The sequence below is a fragment of the Leopardus geoffroyi genome, chromosome B1 (genome assembly GCF_018350155.1).
Source record: "Leopardus geoffroyi isolate Oge1 chromosome B1, O.geoffroyi_Oge1_pat1.0, whole genome shotgun sequence".
NCBI classification, from domain to species: domain Eukaryota; kingdom Metazoa; phylum Chordata; class Mammalia; order Carnivora; family Felidae; genus Leopardus; species Leopardus geoffroyi.
This window is the reverse complement of record NC_059327.1, coordinates 80,282,038-80,308,353: the sequence shown is the minus strand read 5'-3', so window position 1 is coordinate 80,308,353 and position 26,316 is coordinate 80,282,038. Positions and strand designations below refer to the sequence as shown.

The window sequence follows — 26,316 nt, the reverse complement described above, 5'->3', positions numbered from 1 at the left end:
TAAAGACAGTAGTTTCATTCATTCAAATTAATTTCAAACTCTATTTCCTTTAAAAAAAGCCTAAATAATTCTGAAATCATCAAAGTAAATTATATGGCAAATAAAAGACTGTAGTGGTGAAGAGTATAGGTTTGAATACCACTGCCACCTAGAAACACGGAGACCTGGGGTAGGTTATTTAAACCCTCTGAGCCTTGGGAAAAGGGGAATTGTATGATACCACATAAAGGTGTAGAGAGTAATAATGGCTTATATAGCTGGCACTGGCTTCCCCTGCCAGATGCTATTCTAATTGCTTTACATTTATTAACTCAGTACTCACTGCAACCTTACGAGGTGAGAAAATTGAGGCACCTAGAAGGTGAGTAACTTGTCCTAGGTCACAGATCTTATAAGTGAAAGAACTAGGCTTTTAACCAGTTTGGTCTCAGAATTAGTGCTTTTAATCACGACATAAACAACCTCTCAAAAAAATTAAGAAAAGGTGTCTAAACATTAAGAATGAATGAAACTACCCTCAAAAATGATAGATCCTATTCATTATCAAAACAGCAATTATAACTAGAGAAAAAAAGCCTCTTTTATACTGTTTCTTAAAGAAAAATCTAGTTAATAAAATACAAAGTCAGGAGAACATAAATCAAAAGATCAATGCATTATGACCAATGCATTATACTAGTAATGACCTCTTGAATAGGATACTTTTAATTTTAGACTTTCTCTTGTTTCTCTTTTCCTTCACATAACCAATCTGATGCTAGAATTCCATATTTCCTTCAGAATTACTCTTGGGATTGTGCTTTCTTCTCCTGAGGGACCTAGGAGGGGCATCATAGCTGGATTAATACAATGAGAATTTGGAGCAAGGAGATGAATGTTAGTGTCAGTAGATAAAAGCCAACCATTATAATGATATTCTTTGAACTGAAATGTTTTAATTGCTCTTCAAATCCAAAACCACTTAGAATCTTCACTGGCTGTGAAGATATGAATCACTTTTAGCAGCTTGTGGTGACTGTGCCCAAGATGGCTCTCAGGTCCTAGAAGAAGAGGAAGGAACTGTCTTGTGCATTAACTAGGCCCTGTAGTCCTGAGGTCATTCTGCATAACATATTATGGGAAGGGGAGAGTCAAATGGGAATAGAATTTTAAAACTCTGCAAATTTCTACCTGTACGAAAGAAATAGGGGCGCCTGGGTAGCTCAACTGGTTAAGTGTCTAACTTTGGCTCAGGTCACGATCTCTCGTTGGTGAGTTCGAGCCTCACATTGGGACGTCTATTGTCAGCACAGAGTCCGCTTCATATCCTCTGTCCTTCCTCTCTCTCTGCCCCAGTCCCCACTCATGCACGTGCATGCTCTCTCTCTCTCAAATAATAATAATAATAATAATAATAATAATAAAGAAACACATACTCACTTTTTCATTATAGATGTCCCCAAGCATTGTACTTGCTCTCACGACATCTAGGCTTTGAAAATTATTTCTTGCAATTTCCACAACTTTTTTCAAGTATTTAATTGCTTCTGGCATCTTTCCTTGGCTAGAATAAATAAAATAGGAAACTATTGGAGAATCATCTCATTTAACATCACACTAAAGAGAAAATATTTTGTGTCTCTGCTTTAGAAAGTGCAAGATGATTCAGGATAAAAAAGTGTGAAGTACAAAATTAAAAAATACGTGGCCTGTCTTTGTTGGAGTATACAGTGAGTTAAAACTTAAACCTTTAAACTTTCAAGTGTTGCTGGTGGGATTGTAAAATGGTGCACCTGCTTTGAAAAACAGGTTGGCAGGTCCTCAAAAATTTTAATATACAGTTACCCTATGATCCAGCAATTTCACTCCTATGTGTATACCCAAAAGAAATAAAATATATGTCCACACAAAAACTTGTACACAAATGTTCATAGCAGCATTATTTATAGTAGTCAAAAAGTGGAAACAACCTAAAGGTCTATCAATTGAATGGATAAGCAAAATGTGGTATATCCATACAATGGAATATTTTTCTGCCATAGGAAGGAATGAAGTAGTTTAGTGACACATGCCATAACATGGATCACCCTTGAAAACATTTTAATGAAAGAAGCCAGTCACAAAAAATACAGTGTATGATTCAATTTACATAAAATGCCCAGAACAGGAAAATCCAAAGAAACAGAAAGTAGGTTAGTGGTTACCAGAGGCTGGTGAGAAGGGGAATATAGATAGTGGCTGCTAAGGGATATGGGGTTGTTTTTTGGACTGGCAACCATGATCTGAATTAAATTGTGGTGATAGTTGTACAACTCTGTGAATATATTAAAACCTACTGAATTGTAGACTTTAAAGGGTGAATATGGTATATGAAGTATATCTCAATAAAGCTATCATTAAACAAAAAGATAAAACCTTTGAAAACATTGAGATTTTCCATACTACTTTGTAAATGAAGCCAGTCCTTTATGGGGAGGCAATACCTACTGGAGGCATTAGAACAAATATGATGAAAATGGAGTATTCAGAAATCCCTCAAGCAGGACTCTAAAGAATGAAAGATAGAGACAGACCCAGTTGGAAGGGCCTGGCTTCTGAAAGGCATGGTACAATCATGGGCAAACTGCAAGCATTTTTATAAGTAAGAAATGAGATTTCATTGTGATATACCACTGGGATTTTGGAGACTGTTACAGCAACTCAAATTACCAAAACTAACTAAAACAAGTTTGGATTTTTTTTTCTTTCATAAAGAATTGAAAAGATTTTAAAGATCATTTAAAATCATAATTTTAAGGATTTCAATGAATTATATTAAGAAACCCTTATTATATGAATTCTGCTCTAATTTTACAAATCTGAGTCCCAAATGATCATCAGTTTTTCATGATCTGAATACCACTTCAAGGATATATAAAAATCTTAGTTTTATATGAGTAAGAGCTAAACATAAAGGAGAGAGAAGAGTGGAAAGACTCTAAAAATCTCTCTAAAGGAGATAATTATTTGAAATTTGAAAGCCAATCTAAGGAGACAAGCTCTTTTAGGAGCCAGTGGTAGTGATGTCCTATGTGAAGAATGCTTGGGGGCCCATTGAGAGAGGTACATTCTCATAAGGGTGAATGAGATCTAAGAACTAAGATAAAAAATATTTGAGCAACCAAAGAGACAGTAATTTTTGAAAACATCTATATCCAAGATATAATATGCTGTGACTGATTTTGTAGAGGTGATTGAAGCCGAAGCCCAGCTCAAGGGACTGCCAATTCAGGGACATGCCATTAAGAATTAAAATGCTATGGACAAAAGCAGGAAGTGATTTCAAATAATGGCTCCAAATTAAGTATGCTGAAGAAATTGAGTATCTGCTGAATCTCTGGATTTTTTTTTTTTTTTGCCAATTCCTAACACAGAATAATGAATCTAAGATTATATGAAATTCTATTGCTAAATCATATCAGAACTATTGAAATTTTTTATTAATGTGACAACATCCAGAATTTAGAGACTTTATTTTATTTTAAAGTTTATTTATTTTTGAGAGAAAGAGAGTGCATGCATGAGCAGGGGAAAGGCACAGAAAAAGGGAGATAGGAGACAGAGAATCCCAAGCAGGCTCAGTGCTGTCAGTGCAGTGCCCCATGCAGGGCTCAAACTCATGAACTGCGAGATCATGACCTGAGACAAAATCAAGAGTCAGGTGCTTAACTGACTGAGCCACCCAGGTACCCCCAGAATTTAGAGATTTTAAAATAACAGAAAACCTATAATTGTGTTCCTCAATTAAGTATAATAAAAGAAAAACTCTTACTTCTGAATGTTTCTGAATCCCTAGAATCTCCTTTTGCAGCTCCCAGTGAACATCTATGCCATGACTCAATAATTCATAAGACGAAATTCTGAAATGTAGAGGTTGTTTTGAAATCGAGCTGCTCCCTGCATGGGCATTTCTCAGTTTAGACTTCAAGAATTTACTCATAGGAGCTCTGGATAGTATGATAATGAATGTGGCATATACAGAAATTTTGCCACAAACTTTTAAATTATTGCCATTAAAGAAAAATTTAGCAACATTTCATTGATTCTAAAACACACATTTTCCCATGCTCTAACATTTCTGAAATCAGGATGTCTTACAACAGGTAGGCATCTAATAATCACTGTCAGATCAGTAGCACTCAGGTCACAGTTGGTGCTGCAGAATGGACTAGGCTTATATTCCTGGACATGACCCAACAATTGCAATGCCTTGATCCTTCTATGAACAACTATTTTAGATAATTTCAGACAGGAATCTGAGGACTGGTTGTTTTCTAAAACACCTTTCTGAAATCTTCTAAAAGTCAAGAAAGTGCTAACTTCAAAATGGGCAAAATGAATATCCATGACTTGGAAAAAATTACTGGAGATGATACTGGAACATTATTTTTAAAAGGGCTACAGTACCAATGTTCTTGATGACACAAAAGATGGTATGTTTGGGAAAAAAATAATGACAGTTCTGATTTAAAAGTGATTCAGAAAAATTGGACTTGGAACAGAAAGATGTTTGAGGAGTGTAATAAATTTGTTTTGTTTGTATTTTTCCATGATTGCTTAAGATTAATGATAAAAATGTCTGCATGTGAGACTAAAATAGCTCTTTTATTAAGTATAAAATCAAAATTCTAAGCATGAGTGGTATTATGTTACAGTTTAGTTAGAATATCTTTTTGGTAGTACATAAGGTGCATCTTCCAATAGAAGCAATCTTATATTCAGTGAAATCTAAAAATAAAGCTACTTCAGTATAATGGACTAGGGTAGTTCATTGGCTAGTAAGTTCTTGCTTAAAATTTTCTAGGAAGTTTAGTTTCAAGTCTACAATGTGTCTCAACACTTGTATACACTATGCAACGATCACCCCCACAAGTCTAGTCACCATAAAAAAGTTACAAAAATGTTTTTTCTTTTGATGAGCACTTTTTTAAGAGTCACTCTTCCCTGGCAACCTTCAGTATGCTCAGTACCATTGGTTATAGTCACCCTGATGCTCACCACATCCCCATGACTTACTCACTTCACAACTGGAAGTCTGTACCTCCTGACCCCGTTCACCTATTACACCACCCCTGTTCCCCCTTCTCCTTGGCAACCACCAGTCTGCTTATTAGTTTCATTTTGTTTTGTTTTATTCATTCAGTTTGTTTTTCAGATTCTGCATTAGTGACAGTGTAAGTATTTATTTTTCTCTGCTGGACTTATTTCACTTGGCTTAATACTCTTAAAATCTATCTATGTTGTCATAAACGGCAAGGTTTTGTTCTTTTTTACGGTGGAGTAGAATTCCACCGTATACACTGTGTGTATATACTATATCTTATAGTATACTATAAGTATATATATATACTTAAGTATATATAAATATATAAGTATATATAATATATACTTATAAGTATATATATATACTTAAGTATATATAAATATATAAGTATATATATATACTTAAGTATATATAAATATATAAGTATATATAATATATATATTATATATATATAAGTATATATATACTTTATACTAAGTATAAATATATATAAGTATATATATACTATAAGATATATACTATATCTTATTCCTTCATCCATTGATGGCCCCTTAGGTTGTTTCCATGTCTCAGCAACTATAAATAATGCTACAGTGAGCACAGGGGTGCATATATCTTTTCAAGTTAGTGTTTTCATTTTCTCGAGATAAATATCTAGAAATAGAATAGATGGATCATACAGTAGTTCTACTTTCAATTTTTTGAGGAACCTTCATACTGTTTTCCATAGTGGCTGCACCAATTTGTATTCCTACCAGCAGTGCACAAGGGTTCCCCTCTCCATGCCCTTGCCAACATTTGTTTCTTGTCTTTTTAATAATAGTCATTCTAACAGGTGTGAGGTGACAAGTGATTGAGGTTCTGATTTGCATTTCTCTGATGATTAGTGATGCTGAGCATATTTTCATGGCCCTGTTTGTCTATGTGTATGTCTTCTTTGGAAAAATGTCTATTCAGATCCTTTGCCCACTTCTTAACTAGATTGTTGTTTTTTTCTATTTTGAGTAATATGAGCTCTTTATATTTTGGACATTAACCTCTTTTCAGATATATGACTTGCAAATATTGTCTCTAATTCAGTAGATTGCCTTTACATTTTATTGATCATTTCCTTTGCTGTGCAGAAGAAACTTTTTAGTTTGATGTAGTCCACTTATTTACCTTTGCTTTCATGCTTTTGTTTTTGGAGTCAGATCAAAACAACAACAACAACAAAAACCCCACCAAGACATATGTCAAAGAGCTTACTACTTACCTCCTCAGAGTTTAATGATTTCAGGTCTTATATTGTCTTTAATTCATTTGGAGTTAATTTTTTGTGAATGGTAACTAGGTTCCGTCTTTTGCACATGGTTGTCCAGTTCTCCCACACCATTTATTAAAGAAACTGTCCTTTCCCCATTGTATATTCTTGACCCTTTGGTGTAAATTAATTGGTCATATATATATATATATATATATATATATATATGTATATATATGGGTTTATTTCTGGACTCTATTTGGTTCTGTTGATCTATGTGTCTGTTTTTATGCCAATACCATACTGTTTTGATTATTATAGATTTATAATATAGTTTGAAATAAGGGAGCATGATAACTTTCTCATGATTGCTTCGACTCTTCAGGGTATTTTGTGGTTCAATATACATTTTAAGATTGTTCTATTCTATGGAAAATGCCATTAGGATTTTGACAGGGATTACACTACATCTGTAGATTGCTTTGGATAGTATGGACATTTTAACAATATTAATTTTTCCAATCTATGAACACAGAATATCTTTCCATTTATTTGTGTTTACTTCAGTTTATCAGTGTCTTATAGTTTTCAGTGTATGGGTCTTTCACCTCCTTGGTTAAATTTATTCTTAGGTATTTTATTCTTTTTGATGTCAGTGTAGATGGGATTATTTTCTTAATTACTCTTTCTGATAGACTGTTGTTCATGTATAGAAATGCAACAAATTTTTGTGTGTTGATTTTGTACCGAGAAAATTTACTGAATTCATTTATTCTAACAGTTTTTTGGTGCAGTCTTGAGGGTTTTCTATATATATAAAATTATGTCGTCTGCAAATAGTGAGAGTTTTACCTCTTTTTCCAATTTGGAGAACTTTATTTCTTTTTCTTGCCCAATTTCTAGGACTTCTAACACTATGTTGAATAAAAGTGGTGAAAATGGGCATCCTTGTCTTTTTCCCCGTTTTAGAGGAAAAGCTTCCAGATTTTCACCATTGAGTATAATATTAGCTGTGGGCTTCACATATAGTCTTTACTATGTTGAGGTTCATTCCCTCTATACTCACTTCCTTGGGAGTGTTATCTAAATGGATGTTGAATTTTGTCAGATGTTTTTTTCTGCCACTATTGAGATGATCATATGATTTTATCATTCATTTTGTTAATGTGGCGTATCACATTCACTTTTTTGATTTCTCGTTTAATTTCTCCTTTCATTGGGCCACTGGTTGTTCAGTAGCATGTTGTTTTATTGCTACACATTTGTGATTTTTCTGTTTTTTTTTTCCCTGTAATTGATTTCTGGTTTCATAACATTGTAGTCAGAAAAGATGCTTTATTTGATTTCAATCCTCTTAAATTTATTGAGACTTGTTTTGTACTCTAACACATGATCTGTTGTGAAGAATATTCCCTGTGCACTTGAGAAGAATGTGTATTCTGCTGCTTTTTATGGAATGTTCTGTATATATCTATTATGTCCAGCTGGTCTAAAGTGTCATTTAAGGCTGATGTTTCCTTATTGATTTTCTGTCCGAATGATCTATCTATTGATGTAAGTGAGGCAATAAAGTCCCCTACTTTTGTTGTAGTGCTGTCAATTTCTCCCTTTTGGTCTGTTAATATTTGCTTTATATATTTAGGTGCATAAATATTTACAAATGTTATATCCTCTTGTTGGATTGACCCCTTTATCATTATATAATTCATTCTTTATCTTTTATTACAGTCTCTTTTAAGCCTATTTTGTAAGCATAACTACCCCAGCTTTCTTTTGCTTTCCATTTGTATGAAACATCTTTTTTATCCCTTCACTTTCAGTCTGTGTGTATCTTTACATCTAAAGTTAGTCTCTTGTAGACAACATGTAAATGGGTCTTGTTTTGTTTTGTTTTGTTTTTATCCGTTTTGTCACACTTTGTGTTTTGGTTGTAAAAGTTAGCCCATTTATATCTAAAGTAATTATTCATAGGTATGTGTTTATTGCCATTTTGTTAACTGTTTTCTGGCTGCTTTGTAATTCCTCTGTGTTCCTGTCTTTTTCTCTTGATCTCTTCCCGTATGGTTTGATGACTTTCTTTAGTGTTATTCTTAGATTCCTTTCTTATTATCTTTTGTGTATTTACTATCGGTTTTTGCTTTGTGGTTACCATGAGGGGCACATATAATAGCCTGTGTATATAACAGCTTGTTTTAAGTTGATGGCAACTAAAACTAAAACTACACTTTTCCTCCCGCCCATGTCTAATGTTTTTGATGTCACATTTTACATCTTTTTATTTTTGCATTCTTAAGAGATTATTGTAGTTATTTTAACTAGTCTTGTTTTTTTTAGAGATAGAGAATGAGAGAGACCACAGGGAAGGGGCAGAGAGAGATGGGGAGAAAGAATCCCAAGCAGGCTCCATGGTGAGCATGAGGCTCCATCCCATGACTGTGAGATTATGACTTGAACCAAAATCAAGAGTCAGATCCTTAGGCACCCCTTAACTAGTTTTGTCTTTTAAAATTTTTAACATTTATTTATTGTTGAGAGACAGAGAGAAACAGAGCATGAGCATGGGAGGGACAGAGAGAGGGGAGACACAGAATCCAAAGCAGGCTCCAGGCTCCGAGCTGTCAGCACAGAGCTGAACACGGGGCTCGAACCCACAAACCACAAGATCATGACCTGAGTTGAAGTTGGACGCTTAACTGACTAAGCCACCCAGGCCCTAGTTTTGTCTTTTAACCTTTATATGAGTTTTATCAGTGACTAACTCATTACCTTTACTACATATTTACCTTTACCAGTGAGATTTATACTTTAATATGTTCACTTGTTACTAATTAATGCCTTTTTTTCAGGTTAAAGTAGTCCCTTTAACATTTCTAGTAAAGCCAGTTTATGATAGTGAATTTCTCTAGCTTTTGCTTGTCTGGAAAATTTTTGATCTCTCCTTCAATTCAGAATTATAACCTTGCTGGGTGAAGCATTTTTGGCCGGAACTTTTTCCCTTTCAGCACAATTGAATATATTGTTTGCCTCCCTTCTCACCTGCAAAGTTTCTGCTGAAAAATCTACTGGTAGTCTTTTGGGGTTTCTCTTGTTTCTCAAGTTGAAAAAACAACTTGTTTTTCTCTTACTCCTTTTAAAATTTTCTCTTTAACTTTTGATATTTCAATTATAATGTATCTTGGTGTGAATTTTTTGGTATCATCTTATTTGAATCTGTCTAGGATTCCTGGATATAGATGTCTGTTTTTTCCCCATGTTAGGTAAGTTTTCAGCAGTTATTTCTTCAAATGAGTTTTCTCCCACTTTATCTCTCTCTTCTCCTTTTGGGACTCTTACATTATAACTGTTATTCTGTTTGTTGTTGTCTCCATGGTCTTCTAAGATATCTTTTACTTTTGAAAATTCTTCCTTCTTTTTGCCGCTCTATTTGGGTGAGTTCTACTGCCCTGTCTTCTAGATCACTTATCCTTTCCTCTGCTTCATCTAGTCTGATGCTGAACCACTCTAGTTTATTTTACACTTCAGTTATTGTATTCTTTGGCCATGTGACTTTTGTTTCCTCCTGTGCTCTCTTGTATTTTCTATCTCTTTGTGAAGTTTCCCACTGTGTTCATCCATTCTTCTCCCAAGTCGTTGAGTGTCTTAATTACCACTGCTTTTAACTCTTTTAATAAGTAAATTACTTATTTCCATTTCACTGAATTTTTTTCTGAGGTTTTATCATGCTCATTCATTTGGATCATAGTCCTCTAGAGGTTTTCTCAGTTTTCTTGAGACTCTGTTTCTATGTACTAGGTGAAACACTACCTCTCTCAGCCTTGAAGGACTGGCCTTGTATAGGAGATGAACGTTGTTGGTCAATGTTGTCCTAACTGAGAGAGATCTCAGTCAGCACCTAGTTTCAGACTTATTGGAAGCCAGACACTCAGGCAGCAGCTTTAGAGTACTCAAATATATATAGTCCTGTGGGGCTATCATTATAAACCCTGCTGGCCTTCAGACCAGATGGCCTGGAGGTGTTCCCTGGTAACAGTAGCAAAACTTGGGGCTTCAGGTAAGTGTATAAGCTCCTTTCCATGAGGCACCAGTGCCCTGTAGCAAGGTACAAAGGATGGAATGAACAAAGATACCCCCACCTCCCCCATGTCTACATTCCCTGAGAGTACCTCTGTGGCCTCTAGGTAGGTGGCAAACTTGAAGTCTGCCCCTCAGCCTTAAGTTCCAGAACAAGTAAGTATGCCTCTTTCCCAGAAAGACTGGGAGTATGTTTCAGTCTTTTGTCTCTGTAGTGCTGTGGATGTTAGCCTGCCAAGAACTGTCTCTCTGTTACAGTCCCATGTGTTCCAGAAATGCAGGCCTCTCTCCTCTGGCTATCAGAGCCAGATGATTGGAGCATCTCCTATGTATGCTGTATGTGCCCAACAGTTTTAGCAAAGAAGCAGGAGAGCACAGGGCCAGGGCACACTTGCTGGAGCTATCAAGGTAGAGAGAGAGTGAAAAAAATGGCACCTACCAGTGCCTCTGCTCCTGGAGAAAGTCCCATAGGCCTTTGCCCCTCTAGCATATGCTTTAAGATGAGCAAACTTCACATATAATCTATAAACTTTTCAGACTGCAACTTTTGTGCTGGTCCCTGGGGTAAGTAAGTTGCATTCAAGCTCTTTAAGAGAAGTACTATAGTTCCCTATAGCTCTTTCGGTTTCCTGGATGTGAGCCTCATTGTTTTTCAAAGCCAGACATTTTGGGGGTTTGTCTCTCCATTGCCAGTCTCAGGGATTGGGGTGCCTAATGTGGGGCATGAACCCCTCATCCCTCAGGGAGAATTTGCAGATTTGTGAGATCACTCCTGATTGTGGGTCACCATGCTGTGGGTGGGGTTTTGGTGAGAATGCTTCTCAGCCTCTCCCACCAATCTAGATGTGGCCCTTTTGCCATTTTTGTAAAGGAGCTGTTCAGCTAGTTTTCAGGTCTTTTTCAGAGGGAATTATTCCATATGTAGCTATAGATTCAGTGTATCTATGGGGGGTGAGTTCAGGACCTTCATATGCCACCATATTGGATGCTCTCCCTCAAGTTGCCTTTAAACACCGACTAAAATTAAACATTTAGTCTACATGCTATTTTTCTATGATCTGTATGGAAATAAACACAGCAGCTCCGAGGAACAACTGCATCATTATCCCATAGTCTTTGATCTATACTAAATATTTAATAAAACTAGTCTTCAAATGTCAAAAAAGAGGGGTGAGTTATATGGTATATGAATTATATCTCAATAAAGCTGTTATATTTTTTAATAAAACCTGTAAAAAGTTTATAAAGGTAAATGGTAGTTTGTTCTTGCAAGTGTCCCTTAACTGTGAAATCTTGGATGTCATTAAAGTGATCTATAGAAGTGTTACATATATACTGGCAAAATGTTTAAAATGACATATAGTTACTAACAGAGTGCTTAGAATAGACTAGGCCTTCATATATTTTTAAATAAAGGAATGGTTGAAAATTTGAGAAGGGAAACACCTGTGCAGTACTTATAAAAATAAGCTTCCAGGTAACTTTCAAGAACGTTAGTAATTGGATGTTTAGAGTCCATGACTGTCAACTCCTGTCTCCTGGATATTTCAGTAACATCAAGAACATCTTTTTATTTCGGTAATTTTGTTGAGAGACTATCAAATGCCCTAGAATGTGCTAGTTGTTGGGGAATATGGTTCCTGCCCTTAAAGTGTTTCACTGTCAATTTGGAGAGATCAATATAAACATTTGTACATAGAAATAACTGTGATAGGTACTATGAACTGTCTACAGCAGTTTGAAACTTAAAGCACATTTATTTGAATATTTTTATAAGAGTAAGTCTAGTGTTTTGGGGTAAATCTAGTCTTAAAAGGGAGCAAAACAGATTTGGAGACAAATCCAGTGAACACAGTGGTGACCTCAAAGCATCTATATGAATTTGAAAAATTGTAATATGTATTACGTGAAACACCTTTGAATTTTGAACTGCATAAAATGTTTAGCGTGCTTATAGATTCACAGGTCCTCCCATGTTTCTTTCTCCTTCAACCTTACATAGATCTTCAGCACAAGTTGGGAGTTGTTAACTGTCTCATATTTTCCTAAATGTTTCTTTCTCCGTAGCATCTAGAACTCTTGACCAATCTCTATTCTCTCACTTTCCCTGTATCTCTCATTTACCCAGGTAGCTTACTGACATTGAGATTGTTGACTATCCAAAGTTGGCTGTTTCCAGAGTCCTGCCCCAGGCATTCATTTCCCCTCCATTAAAAGCTTACTATGGGCAATTTCATTTCCTACCACACCATGCCCTAACCCCGATATGCATATGTCTGGCAAATTATATTTCTAGCCCTAATTTTTCCACCCATATTTACAGCTGTCCAAGACCTACCAAGCATGCAAAGGAAGATAATTTCCTCCAAGTGATGTCATCTAATGATAAGGCTAATGGCAATTTTTCGAAAAACTGCTGCATAGTACAGTGGTATAAAGCATTCATAAGCAATTTAATGAGTTTTGTTTCAAAAATCAGGTTACCCATAGAGATTATTTACTGTGTTTTCTAAATGTGACTCTAAATCCTTTTGGCTGTTTCTAGAGATCAAACCCACCTCTCAAACAATGATGTGATGCTATTTTGATGCTATTTTGAATGAAGATATATATATACACACACACATACACACTCAAAAGAATATACCACAAACTCAGAAAGCATTTCAAAAGAGTATAATTTAAATACGTAGTGTCAGGATTATAGGTATCAACTTGCATAACCTCCTAAGATTTGATGAGGATAACGTTTATTTTCATAGGTAAGCTGTGGTGTGCTTGCAAAAATAAGTTGTATTGTTTCAAAGTCACAGTGTGTTATGGTAGATATTAGAAAGATCCAGGCTTGAAACCCAGATTGGCCTCTTAGATGAGTAACTTTGATCACATCTGCATTCTTTCTCAGCTTCAGTTTCCTCAATTTTAAAACAGCCATAACTTGTTGCAGATGAAAAATTACATACATGTATAGCCTGAAACATGGTAGTGACTCAATAAATGACAGCCAGTATTATTATTACCTCAGTGAAATAGAAAGCTGTCATATCCACAGCTCTCTACCTGATATTGTCTACCACCAGCTGAGAAGAAAAGTCAATTTAGCTACGCATTACTTTTCGAAAATCTTCCATTTTGCAATGAATTAAATGCCACAATGTCAACGTACACTCTGCAAGACAGCACATAAGGTTCTGGTGTCTGGCTTTTAGGGGGCAGGGTCAAAGAATTAACACTTTTTTTTTTTTTTTTGGCTTCCTTGAGTGCCAGGTACTATCAGGCATTCTTTTTTTTCCTTTCCTTTTCCTTTTACATATGTAAAAGAATGTTCTACATATCAGAAATAGGATGGAATTTCACATTCTTAAAGTTGTGGATATTGCTGTTTATGATTCTGTTCTCATTTTTTCATAACACAATCATGAATAATTTTCTTCCACATTTAGGCATAGCTCAATTCTCCAGAAAATTATGAATGTTTGAGGAATATTTCAAATTGCAGACATGGAGTAAAGCACCATGAGAGGTGCATTTACTAATTTAAATATTTATTTTGTGGAACAACTAAAATGGTATTGAGAGAGCTGGAGAGTATAAAATTATTAATAAATAAAAAAGTACACTATTTAGAATTTTGAGCAAAAGTTGTGGATTTCTAGGACTAAAAATGTTTTATCAAATTGATGCGAACTCTCCAAGCTCTTTCTTGGACTGTAATATTCAACAACAAAAAATTGATGAAATAAGAAAAAAAATAGAGACTTCTTTGCATATCACTTTAAAACCTCAGGGAAAAATTATTATTTTTATTTACTTAAAATGGACTCACTGGAGGTTATTTATGTTCATGTTCCTAAAAGCTGATGTATTTTTGATGGAAGCACATTTTGGATTAGGTTTGGCCTGCTGAGGATTGTTAAATCAACACACACAAACAAAAAACCAAGTTCGGCGAGCAAGAAATACAAAGTAGTATAAACAGAACTATTGCTGGGTGGGTGAGTCCAGTTGTTTCTCTCCCAAAGGAGTGACAGATTTCCCACACATCTAAAATTATCTGGAACTTGCTCTCAACAAATAATGCTAGAGAAAAATTCTTTCTGTTATAAATTATATGCTCCACTCAATGAATGCACAGTGCTACAGCCAGCAAAATTGTTACTCTAGCATCTGAAATATAAACATTATGTATTGCTTACAGGATTTCCAAATTTCAGAGGTAGCAATAGGTTTAGAAACCAGTCTTTCTTTGGAAGGGAAAGAATAAAATATTTTCTTATAGAAAAGCTACAGATAATTTGTATAAGTTAAAGGACAAGGTTAAAATGTTAGACAAATATTAATTCCAGTTTTCTATAGGCAGTGCACAGGTGCAACTTGAACAGCATATTATATGGTATAATCATTAAATTCATTCAACCAGACCTTAGAGAGTTAAAAACATATATTCTGAGGAACAGGACTCCTCGGTCCAAAGGATGAGAATGAAACAGTGCAGAATATTTGTGTATCAAGGTGATTCCAGTTTCCAACTGGGAAAACAGGACTGTTAACACCCACATCCCCTGACAACTGTCCAATTATGTATATCACACTTGGCCTACTGTTTGCAGTAGAAGTAATCAATAAAGGATGTGGTTGAGTGAACATAGATTTTGGTTGAACCAATGCATGAAAACTTAATCATTTACTCAGAGAGAAGAAATCAAATAGAGCAGAGATGAAACAGCCACTAAGGGGTTTGTTGATTGTGCCACCAAGTTTGTGGGCCACAGATGAAAGTAATAAGGCAAATGGAATCAGTGACAGGAGAAAATGTAAAAAGCTATTCTTAATTTCATGAATTAATAGAAATGTTTTGATGTATTTTTGGGGGGTCATTTTTAGGAAATTTCGCATCAAAGCCTGGATGTTCCATTTTAAAGAATATATGAAAATTACTAGGGCATGTCATTTCTCTCAAGCAAAAAGAAATTAATTTCCAGCTATAACAGAAAGGTAATTTTCACACTTGAAACTTTGTACTGATTGATTGAAAGATCTCCACTGTGGAAAGTTTCCTAGGAAATAATTTAACCCGAGTTTGCAAGAAAATTCACAACGAGTATGGAATAAACCCAGAGGTAGGCTAGTTGTGACCAATATGTCTTGAGTAATTCTCATTTTTGTGATTTTCTTCCCCCTAGATTCTTTTCAAAAGTCACCCTGATTATTTGGAGAGTGTGGCATTTCAGTAAAATGAGTTATTTCAGTAAATGAGGCAAAAAAATGCCGTAAAGAAAATTGAGGAATTTTGCTCTCTGTATTTACTCAAATTGTCTGTGTAATAATAATATTTACTTGGTAATTTCTCAACTCATTCTCTCTTTGTTTTATGGACCATAATTCTGGCTTTTATAGCTGTGTCATATACAATTGTTATCATTTTAGAATATCAACCCCCTCTTTTCTTCTAGTATTCCAAGTGTTGGGGGGGGGGAAGGCATTGTAATGCTTATTTTCTGTTATGCCCCTTAACCCCCTGTGCAATTAATATTATTGAGAACAACAGCAAAAATAACACATCCTGTTCACTATTAAAACCTTCATCAATAACTCTAATGGCATGGCTGGGTCCAGCATTACCAAATGGACAATTCTGTATTACCAAGTCCTTAGTCTTGAGGGAACATGGTGTGTTTTTCAATCGAAGGCTCAGAATAAATTCTTATAAGCATTTTAGAAGCTTCTAGCCTTAAAGATTATTCACCTTTCATGCACGCTCAGCTGATAGCCTTAGACATACACTTACGCTAGTCATGGTTATCCTCTTCCATTTCCGTAAGAGATAAAATATATTTATAGAGATAGGGCTACCATTAGTGAAACTTGTGCAATTGTACAGGTTCGGAAAAAGATTTAGAGAAGATGCGAAGCTCATATGCAGCTTGATTTATTTTTCTGCCACCACTACCATAATTTCCTCTATTTTGGTTGTTCTTCATTTTTTGCATGTTGCTGCTAATCTGAGGGCAGTTTGTGACTATGAAAGAGATAGATGTGTGTGTGTGTGTGTGTGTGTGTGTGTATCAAAGAACACTGAGCCCTTAAGGAGAATTTTTTTTAAATGACCACAATATCTGTATCAATGCATTTTTAGTAATCAGTGGACTTGAGGTAATAAGGCTTCTTAGATATCTAGGATATGCTGTGCACCTGGAGAGGACTTTTGTTTTTGAAACATCTGTCTCTTTCTTGAGTTATTTTACATAAATGGTAAAAGAATATGCTGAGGCTTCTACTCCCCTGAGCGCCACTCCATAACTACCAGCAATATGGCAAAATGGCAGATGTGGATTGGAAAACTTACGGTGTCCCTGCAGTACTTCTTCCCTATGGCCCCAGAAGAAGCATCTCCTGTACTCTTTTGTGTATTGCATAACATGATAAAACTAAGAACCCATGTCTACCATAGACATCATTGATGGCTTCATCGTTACTTAGTAGTAGATGGGAATTTTTTTAAGTGGAATTTGTTTCATTTGGTATGAAAGTGAGGTGGGGATCAATCTTCCTGCCTATTGTATGCTTGCCCCAAGGCAGGTTCTTAGACTGTTAGACTGTTGGAATAGAATTGTCCCCATTCCTACCAAAAACACACCCTACTTTATGGGCTATCAAAATAGCTGTATCCTGTTCCGCATCTAAACCCCAAATAACACTGAAGCAGCCAAATTAAAACATTAAATTGTCTGTCTGTTGTTGTTGTTGCCATTATATACCAGATAATTGTTCAACTCTCCCCTTAGCTTTTACTATATGGACCAGGAATTCAAATCGTTGACCAGAGACTAAAATATTCCAAGCAAGGTGTCTGTTTTTTACAGGTGAGAATTATTTTAAGGTAACCTCATGTGTCCAGAAGTTTAAAAAATAAAGACTATCAGTAACCAAAGGACAACATTTATGACATAGGAAGTACTCAATATCTGTTTATAAAAGGAAATGTTTTCCCCTGGAGTTTTATCTTTTTAGTTATGTTGGAACACATGTCATTTTATAAGAATTATTTCATAAACATGTTAAGGGATGCATTTATTTAACTGTACAGGCTTAGACCAGGTCTGCTACTACAAAGCAAGACAAAAACTTCAGCCATTTTCTACTGATTCTGGGCAGTATTAACAGCAGAGTCAAGTAGAGAAAAACCTTGGATTGAGAGTAACTTGTTCTGTGAATGTACCGCAGGACGAGCAAACATTTCTAATAAATTTTAACTTGATAAATGAGTTATGTCTTGCAATACGAGTAGTACCTGATGCTGGATATCACATGATTACAACTGAGGCATTGGTTCTTGAAATTCACTTTGATATACAAGTGGTTTGGATTACAAGCATGTCTCCAGAATGAATAATGCTCGCAAACCAAGCATAATTTTTATTGTAATTTTAATAATCAAAATGAACTGCACCAAATGGCACAGAGTTGGTGTGTTACAAAGAGACATTAAACTGAAAACTTATAAATGTCTTCTTTGTGTTCAAACCCCTACTTTTTTCCAGGTGTTATGTGGAAAGTAAAAATTTAAGGGATAGTTGGGTTGGTTTTCCATGGACTAGTTACTGATCTCTACTTGGAGGAACCACAACACTCATGGGTTGCTTGCTTTACTCATGGCTGGCCCTGCTTTCCTAGAGTAAATATCCTTATTTTCCTTATAAATATGTCTGTATCCTTAACCATTTATGCAGTAATGACTGTATTGCCTTTTATTTGGTATTTTGTAGTATACGTTTCATTTCATTGGCATTGGTATTTTAATATTCAATTAATTTATTTAATAATTAATGATTACTATATTGGCAATGGTAATTATATAATGAAGATGTACTTTTAGTTCATTAGGCATTTAATCTTAAAAATTTTTTTTTTACATTTATTCATTTTTGAGAGACAGAGAGAGATAGAGCATAAGTGGGGGAGGGGCAGAGAGAGAGGGAGACACAGAATCTGAAGCAGGCTCCAGGCTCTGAGTTATCAGTGCAGAGCCTGATGTGGGGCTCAAACTCACAAACCGCGAGATCATGACCTGAGCTGAAGTTGGACACTCAACCGACTAAGCCACCCAGGCGCCCCAGGCATTTAATCTTTTAAATGCCTTTTAAAAAAAATGTTTATTTTAAGAAAGAGAGAGAGAGAGAGGAGAGAGGAGGGAGAGAATGCCTGTGTAAGCAGGGGAGGGGCAGAGAGAGAGGGAGGGAGAGAATCCCAAGCAGGCTGTCAGCACAGAGCCCAACATGCTGCTTGATCCTGCGAACTGTGAGATCATTACCTAAGCCAAAATCAAGAATTGGACACTCAACCAACTGAGCCACCCAGGCACCCCTTAAATGCCTCTTAAATAACAATTTTATCTTTTAAAACACTACCTTGTATGTGTTTGCAGCTGAAATATAGAAATTAGAACTTGACACAATCTATATCTCTTCTTTTTCTTTTTCATCTTACTGCTACTACTACCATTATTAAAAAGTTAGACATTGGGTATAAGATCACATACCCAAAACCATGGTCTTCATTTTAATAACTGTTCTTATTCTTATTCTATCTTGAATTAAATCATAATGTTAGAACATAGTGCAATAATTAAATGGAGTACACAACAATAACAATAAAATGAGTGAAGGGCAAATCATGTGCTTTCCATGGAAAAATTTGTATCAGAAGTTGTTCAGGTATACTTTTATTAAATTTTCTGTTTTAAATGAGATATTGGGAATATTGTTTTTGCATTCTGGTGTTTACCCGGATATGGATGCTCAAAGACAGATGTCTTAATGGAATAAGCAAGATTGAAACATAAACGAAAACTTTCCTCAAAGAAGAGATCTCGAAAGGTTAGGGTGAGCCAAGTTACTGAAGCGTACTATATATTTCTGCGTTCTCTGCTTTTTTAACCTGTGAGATGTGACCTGATTTTTCCCTTTCATTCAAGGTCGTCACTAAACTCACAGAAAATCAAAAATAAAATAGTACAAAGGAGGAATAGACAAAGGAGAGTTTAGGTGCATCTTTTAAGATACCACATTGGTTTAAAATAACTTACGATGAAAGGGTCACTTAAGAAGGGCACTGCTTAAAATTTAAGCAGGCAGTAATGGAAAGCGACAGACCTCAAACAATTTAAGTCTTTCACAGCTGAGTGAATTCACAGTGACAGCAAGACAAGGATGTGCTAACTTACCTCTGCAGGACCTTGGCTATTGCTTCATAGGCTCTCCCCAGGCTGAGATCATCTTCCAGGTCTATGGAGATTTTACTGTAAGTGTTAAGGACCTATCAGGAAAAGAAATACGTATTAAACATACAGCATGGCCAGATTCACTGATGTTTTCATTTCATAACAAAAAAGATTAAAATTAATAGCTGTTTTTAATGTCTCCATAAAATATTTTTTTGTGTATTAAAAATTCATGTTGGTTTGGTTTATTTTTATCCATGGTATAACTTGTTTCACAGCAAACTCTTTAAGCCATGACAGTGAGGTCTTACTTTTATAAAAATAATTCTTTTCCTGCACAATCCAAAATTTTCCAATTTATATAACTTAGGTGTGAATAAATAATTGAATGGTTTACAACATTATTTTAAAATATGGTACTATTATCTAAGGTAATGTAAGGCAGATTACAATATTCTACTGTGGTAGCTTAACTATCACGTTCTTTCTATAAATAGCGGTTTTGTAAAGTGTGAATTTAGGTGCTAAGCAATTTCTAAATCTATCATTTTATTAGATGCATATCTCACAGTTTGTACATGTAGTCAGTATACACTAAAAATATTTCTTAAAAATGTACTTCATTACCAACAATCTCTTCAATAATCAAAAGATTATGGCTGCCATAGCCAAACATATGATCTTAATTTAATTTAACACTGACATCAACTTTATGGTATAATTTTCCTTTTTATTCTTTTTCTCTCAATGACCAGAAGGAGGAAAATATGTAAAACAAAATTCCTATTCTTTCTTCTTCCTTCATTGTTACTTGACCTAACCTATTACACACATGAGGACACAGGAAATCTCCAAAGACCTCTATGGAAATCCTTTTTGCACATTTTCTAAGACAGAATTAGTGAAAATCATTTGACAGCATTTGGAGAGAGAGGCAGGGTGAGGGAGGACATAAATACGTGCTTTATGCTACTGCCCGAATTAGGCAGCTTTGAAGATTTAAGTATTAGAGGCAGTGTTGACATTTGACTTTACTTTATTAAAGTTAACATTTGGGAAATAATTTCAACGAGGCCATTACGATACCGTATAACATTTGTTTGTGTGTGAGTGTGTGTGTGTGTGTGTGGTTTGCAAGTGACTGCCTGACATAACACTGACATTAAAACTTACTGATACATATTGACCCAGTGTTTTAAACCTACAAAGTTAAAATTTTTGATTCTTATTTTTAAGCTTCTTAATATGCTTTGTATAAACCCAAGGATATTATTTCCACTTTGTCTTGCATACCTGACAATACCTACATTAAATCTGATACGATTTGACATAGACCTTTCTGAGTTAAGGGGCAGAACTCATGAATTTTGTAAATTTATAAGAGACCTTATTGAATCCAAATACCAAAATATTTAGGAAGAGACCTTCTAGTGTCTTTTTTTGGTTGATATATTTTTATATATGACATTTTAGAACTTTACGATAGAATATTATTAGATTTCTTGCCAAAATCAACTTGTTTATTCACCAAATATCGTTACTGTGTACCAGGTGCTATGTTAGACCCTAAGAAATCTTAGTTAGAAGGGAACACGCTTGAAGCCCTGAAGGCGTTTACGGTCTTATGGCACAGAAGTTTGGGTTGATACGCTGTGTAAATTAGCAATGACTGAAGGCAGGGTTCCCCAGGGCTTACACCATGCTTCTACTGCACACTCTCCCATGCCCCTGGTCACCTGGAGCAGCACAGTAAGTCCCACAGGCGCCCATTACCTTGAGGATGTGACTCTACCCTCTGGGTAGGAGGGTAGGTGTTCAAGAAATGATAGGTAAATATTTCAGTGCTGGTGACACTTTAATTTGTGGCTTGAGAGAGTTCATACATCAGCTCAAACACTTTACCTAAAAACAGGAAACACATAGGCAGTAGGAAGCACATAGTTCACTATTGGCCCAGTAGGGAAACAATGAATGACATGAAGTCCAAACTGAAGACCTAGAATGTGCCAGAGAGGAGCCCATCTAAATCAGGCAGGACCTCTGCTCCTCAGGAATGTGAACTCTAGGGGGAGACAGTAAATGCAGACAGGTGGATGGATGGCAAGAACACAAGGCAAAACTCAGCACACTGGGGAATCATATAGTTAAATCTAAGGGGTAGAGGAAGGACATTGTTAAAATAAAGAGGAAAAACTCATAAAAGTGGAAAAATAACATGAGATTAAATATTGTGCTGAAAATAAAGACGTTTTATATTGATCTTCTGGTAAGCTACGTTACCTGCTTTTTAATTAACGTAGGCAAGGTATAATTTACAAGTGAATAAACATTAATCAATTCAAATCCCTAGGCAAACAGTGGAGTCTTTTTTTTTTTTTTACAAAGAATAATACTTCAATACTTCAAGTGAGAAAATACAGTGTGCAAATCTGAGAGATCAACTGTACTTGGTTGAATATCCCTTTGGCACACAATATGCTGGAAATGAATCCAGATTAAGTTCTATCATCACAAATCGGAGAGAATAAAGACTCTCAGATGCAAACTCTTTTGATGAACTGAAAATTCATTATGTATCTTTAAACTTTATTCACAATGAACTTAATCAACCTTTGTCAAAAGACAAAGGAAACATGATTAAGCACACTACTAGATAAATTTCAATGAACACCAAACTGTGTAGGATTACAAGGTTGTCAAAGTTAGAAAAATCAGTTCATATACCACACAAAAATCGAGCACTACATAGGTACCTAAATGGTTCCAATAATTTCAGTGAATAATGGAGATGAAGCTTTGAAAACTATTTCACTTCAAGTTTTAAAGGCAACGGGCCTCATCTTCCCACTAGAATAAAATTGATTTACTTGAAAAGGCATTTTCAAATAAAATCCCAAGTTCTTAAAATGAGATAATTTGTATTGGTCACCTAAAAACAAAACTAGTAGAATATTTAGCATAAAAAATGGAATGTGCAAAAGAATCATGCTGGCAATATGCTACAAATTCTTTGAAGAATTGTTACTGTAAGATAAAATTTTAAGGGTCATTAATTTCTCTTACTGCAATATCCTTCGAGGGAACACTGGACTTAAGTCAAGATTGTCATGTGTCAACAAAGTGAATGGGAGGCAGAGAGAGAGAGAGAGAGAGAGATTGAGAAAAAAGCACAGAAAAGTAGCCTTGTCCTCCCAGATTATAAGAATATATTTTGTGTCTGAGCTTTGGTACTTTTCAGGGCAGATACATAAGAAGTCATTATTAGGTCTATTAATATCAAATGCCCAATTGTTCTATATAACCTTTAAATGTTTAGGATTTCCAGTTATGAGGGTGCTTGGAACAAAAGAAAATGATATATTTTATATTGACCCCCACTTCTTGTCTTCTTCTATTTTCTCATTCCACATTTCTCTGCAATTCCTCTTTTATAGTCCCCTTATCTTGGACAACATTAAAACAGAAAGAACTTCCAGCAATAATGGCCCTTATATTTGTTTTCACAGCCAAAGCCTGCTTTAAACCACACTCCTGGCCTAACTCTCCCAAATTAGATGGAATCATCTCCCTGCTCTTTGGCCCAGCCAGCTGTTATAAGAAAACACTGTTCCAGTTAATTTGTTTTAAAACCTTTATATATTTTTAAATGATTGTAGATTCACATGCAATTATAAGAAATAATACAGAGCACTCTCATATATCCTTCACCGTCTTTCCCCAATGGCAACATCTCACGTAACTACAGTACGGTCTCACACCAGGAAATTGATGTTGATAAAATTCATCCACTTTTTTCAGATTTCACAAGTTTTTCTTGCACTCCTGTGTGTGTGTGTGTGTGTTTGCATGTGGGTGTTAATTTTAGGCTATTTTATCACATGCATCTATCCATGTAATAAACACCACTATAGCTAAGATACAGAAAAGTTCTGTTGCTACGATGATCCCTCACGTTACCCTTTCATTTTTAGTATGTTTGCTGCTTGGAAGAGAAAAGAGAAGTGGAGAAAAAAATTATTTTTTCTTTTTTGGTTGGGTAAAAGAAAGATCTGCCTTAGGAAAAATTCTGAAATAACTTGGCAGCTGATCTGTTCCCTTTTGGCACACCTCCCTTAACCTTGTGTGTATTTCACCAGGGAAATTTCCTCAGCTAAGTGATAGAAGGACAGTAGTTGATTAAACTAGTTCATACTTAGGCGTGAATGACTACCAGAAGAAGTTGTAGTTTTTTTCAAAAAATTTTTTAATGTTTATTTATTTTACAGAGCGGGGGGGTAAGGTTAGAGAGAGAGAGACAGAGTGTGAGTGGGGGAGGGGGGAGAGAAAGCTGGGGAGGGGCAGAGAGAGAGGGAGACAGAATCTGAAGCAGGCGCCATGCTGTGAGCTGTCAGCACAGAGCCTAACAGGGGGCTCAAACTCACACCATAAGATCATGACCTGAGCTGAAGTTGGATGCTGAACCAACTGAGCTACCCAGGTGCCCCAAAGTTGTAGTTTTAAAAAGAGGATGCTTGGGGCGCCTGGGTGGCTCAGTCAGTTAAGCGACCAACTTCAGCTCAGGTCATGATCTCACAGTTCGTGAGTTCAAGCCCCGAGTCGGGCTCTGTGCTGACAGCTTAGAGCCTGGAGCCTGCTTCGGATTCTGTGTCTCCCTCTGTCTCTGCCCCTCCCCTGTTCATGCTCTGTCTCTCTCTGTCTCAAAAATAAATAAAAAACATTAAAAAATATATATAAAAAAAAATAAAAAGAGGAGGCTTGCTAGCCCCAAGTCACTTCTTCTGAGTGGAGTTTTATGTGGTCTAACGAAGTGAAATGAAACAATTCAGATAGTGTGTGGCAGGATAATTGGGGACAAAGGTTATAAAACGAAAAAGAAAGGCCAGCCTTCTATTGAAATTCAGCCTTATGATATGATCCCTTAAGCAGGTACTGATTTTTATAACCTCTTTTTTGGGGTCTACTTCTATACCTCAGGCTTTCTAGAAGCCTCACACACTTGCCCACAATCTCTTTATCAAAGTAGTATGGAAGAGATGAAAAAAAGGTAGAGGGAAATGTGCAGCAGCAGATGTGAAAATCAGGTGTTCCTAAGTCATTGATACCTGAAAAGGTAACTCCCTCTCATTATCGCTTTCCTCATAATGCTCAACCTTCAGAATCAATGTATTATGCGAAGTAATCTTCTAGTACATTCCATCAGATCATTAGATGTGACTGCAAGATAAAACGATATATATGTTTTTTATGTATATAGGGTATATTACATATCTACATGTGTAATATAGATATATCCTTGCTCTTAAAGACCTTACTAAGGCAGTAAGACTTATAGACATTGATATTATATAGTGCTGTAAGTCTGTATAAAGGGCTAAAAATCTAGTTCAAAGACATTAATTCATTAAACAAATACTGAGTGTCTTCCATGGGTCAAGTCTTGTTTTAGGTGCTAGGCATACAGCAACAAATAATACAAAATCCCTGCCCCCGTGCAGTCTATACTGTATCTAGGAGATGGGGCAAAAATCTGTAATAAAATAAATAAATGAATGAATTTCAGATAGTGTAGGAGCAATGAAGAACTGGGAAAGGCTTCCTTTAGGAAGAGAAATTCAATCTGCATTTTAAGGGAATGATGGGATTGGGTCAGTGGGGAGGAGGGCAGCTTGAACAAAGGTTTGGGGAAGAGAATGAGTGATACAATGAGGAAAAAGCTTTACCAGAGTACACAGAAGTAACAATGTCCAATAAAAAGTCTGCTTTAAGGCTCATGCATAGAATGTTTTGTCTGATAACATGGACTAAATAATCATAGTTTTAATTGATGGTATGAAGTGATAAACTTTCAAGTTGCAACTTATCTTTTTGATTACAAAGGAGAAATCTGATTGTTGCTTTGAAGGTAAGGTGCATTATTCACTTTCATTCTTCATTCTACATGCACATAAATGGAGTCTTTTGCAAGACTTTTTTTATTCATAGTTTTTGTCTTTCTGTTTTCTAGGCTGCTCAATGTGTTTGGTTAAAATACGTCACATGCAAGATGCTGCAGGTCCTGCCTTGCTTCCTATTATGCAAGTTTTCAAAAAAATTAATGCATAGTTGTTCCTGTGTCTAGGGAAAGGAGAGGAAATATTCTTCTTTTCTCCCTCTGGCATAGCACTGAGCATGCACCACTCAAACTAATATAGATCAGTGACATGAAGTTAAAATGGGCCCCCATGCTCTGGTTGGTGACCCATTGTTACTGTAGGAAAACAACTCATGGAAACCACCACATAAAGTAAGTTCTAACATCTAGTCCATTTGAAATGGAAATTTTGTAATTTTGCAAAAGTTTCAAGGAGCTATAATGCTTTTACTTCACATTTTTGGTATTTTTTTTTCTACATACATTTCTTTTTTCACTTACCAACCGCCCCTACTGCTCTCTTCCTTAGTTAATTCAATATTTGAAATCAGTAGGGACTCCTCCTCGGAGGGCATAGACTAGGCTTTGGAGGAGCCTTATGGGATAATTAATCAAATCTCCCTCTGGGTGTTCACATTTTCTTCAAATAGCATAGGCTCTCAAGTCACACAGGTCTACTACTGAGCTGATTGACATGTGTCAAGTCACTTAGTCTCTCTGAGCCTATTTCCTCAGGTATAAAATGGAAATGAATAAAGTCTACCTTGAAGGGATGTTATAAAGTTCCAATAAGATGAGGTATTAATAAT

General features: G+C 35.6%; 1 protein-coding gene across 7 annotated transcripts in view; it reads right to left on the bottom strand.

Annotated features, from left to right (window-relative positions):
• TTC29 (tetratricopeptide repeat domain 29) overlaps positions 1–26,316 on the bottom strand; it is a 411,408-nt gene that overhangs the window by 92,498 nt on the left and 292,594 nt on the right. For all 7 annotated transcript variants that reach the window (XM_045466298.1, XM_045466315.1, XM_045466278.1 and 4 more), the window contains 2 exons: positions 19,600–19,691; positions 1,420–1,543 (listed from right to left, as the gene is read on the bottom strand). In XM_045466298.1, the coding sequence (XP_045322254.1) occupies positions 1,420–1,543; positions 19,600–19,691 (216 nt within the window). The remainder of the gene's footprint in view (positions 1–1,419; positions 1,544–19,599; positions 19,692–26,316) is intronic.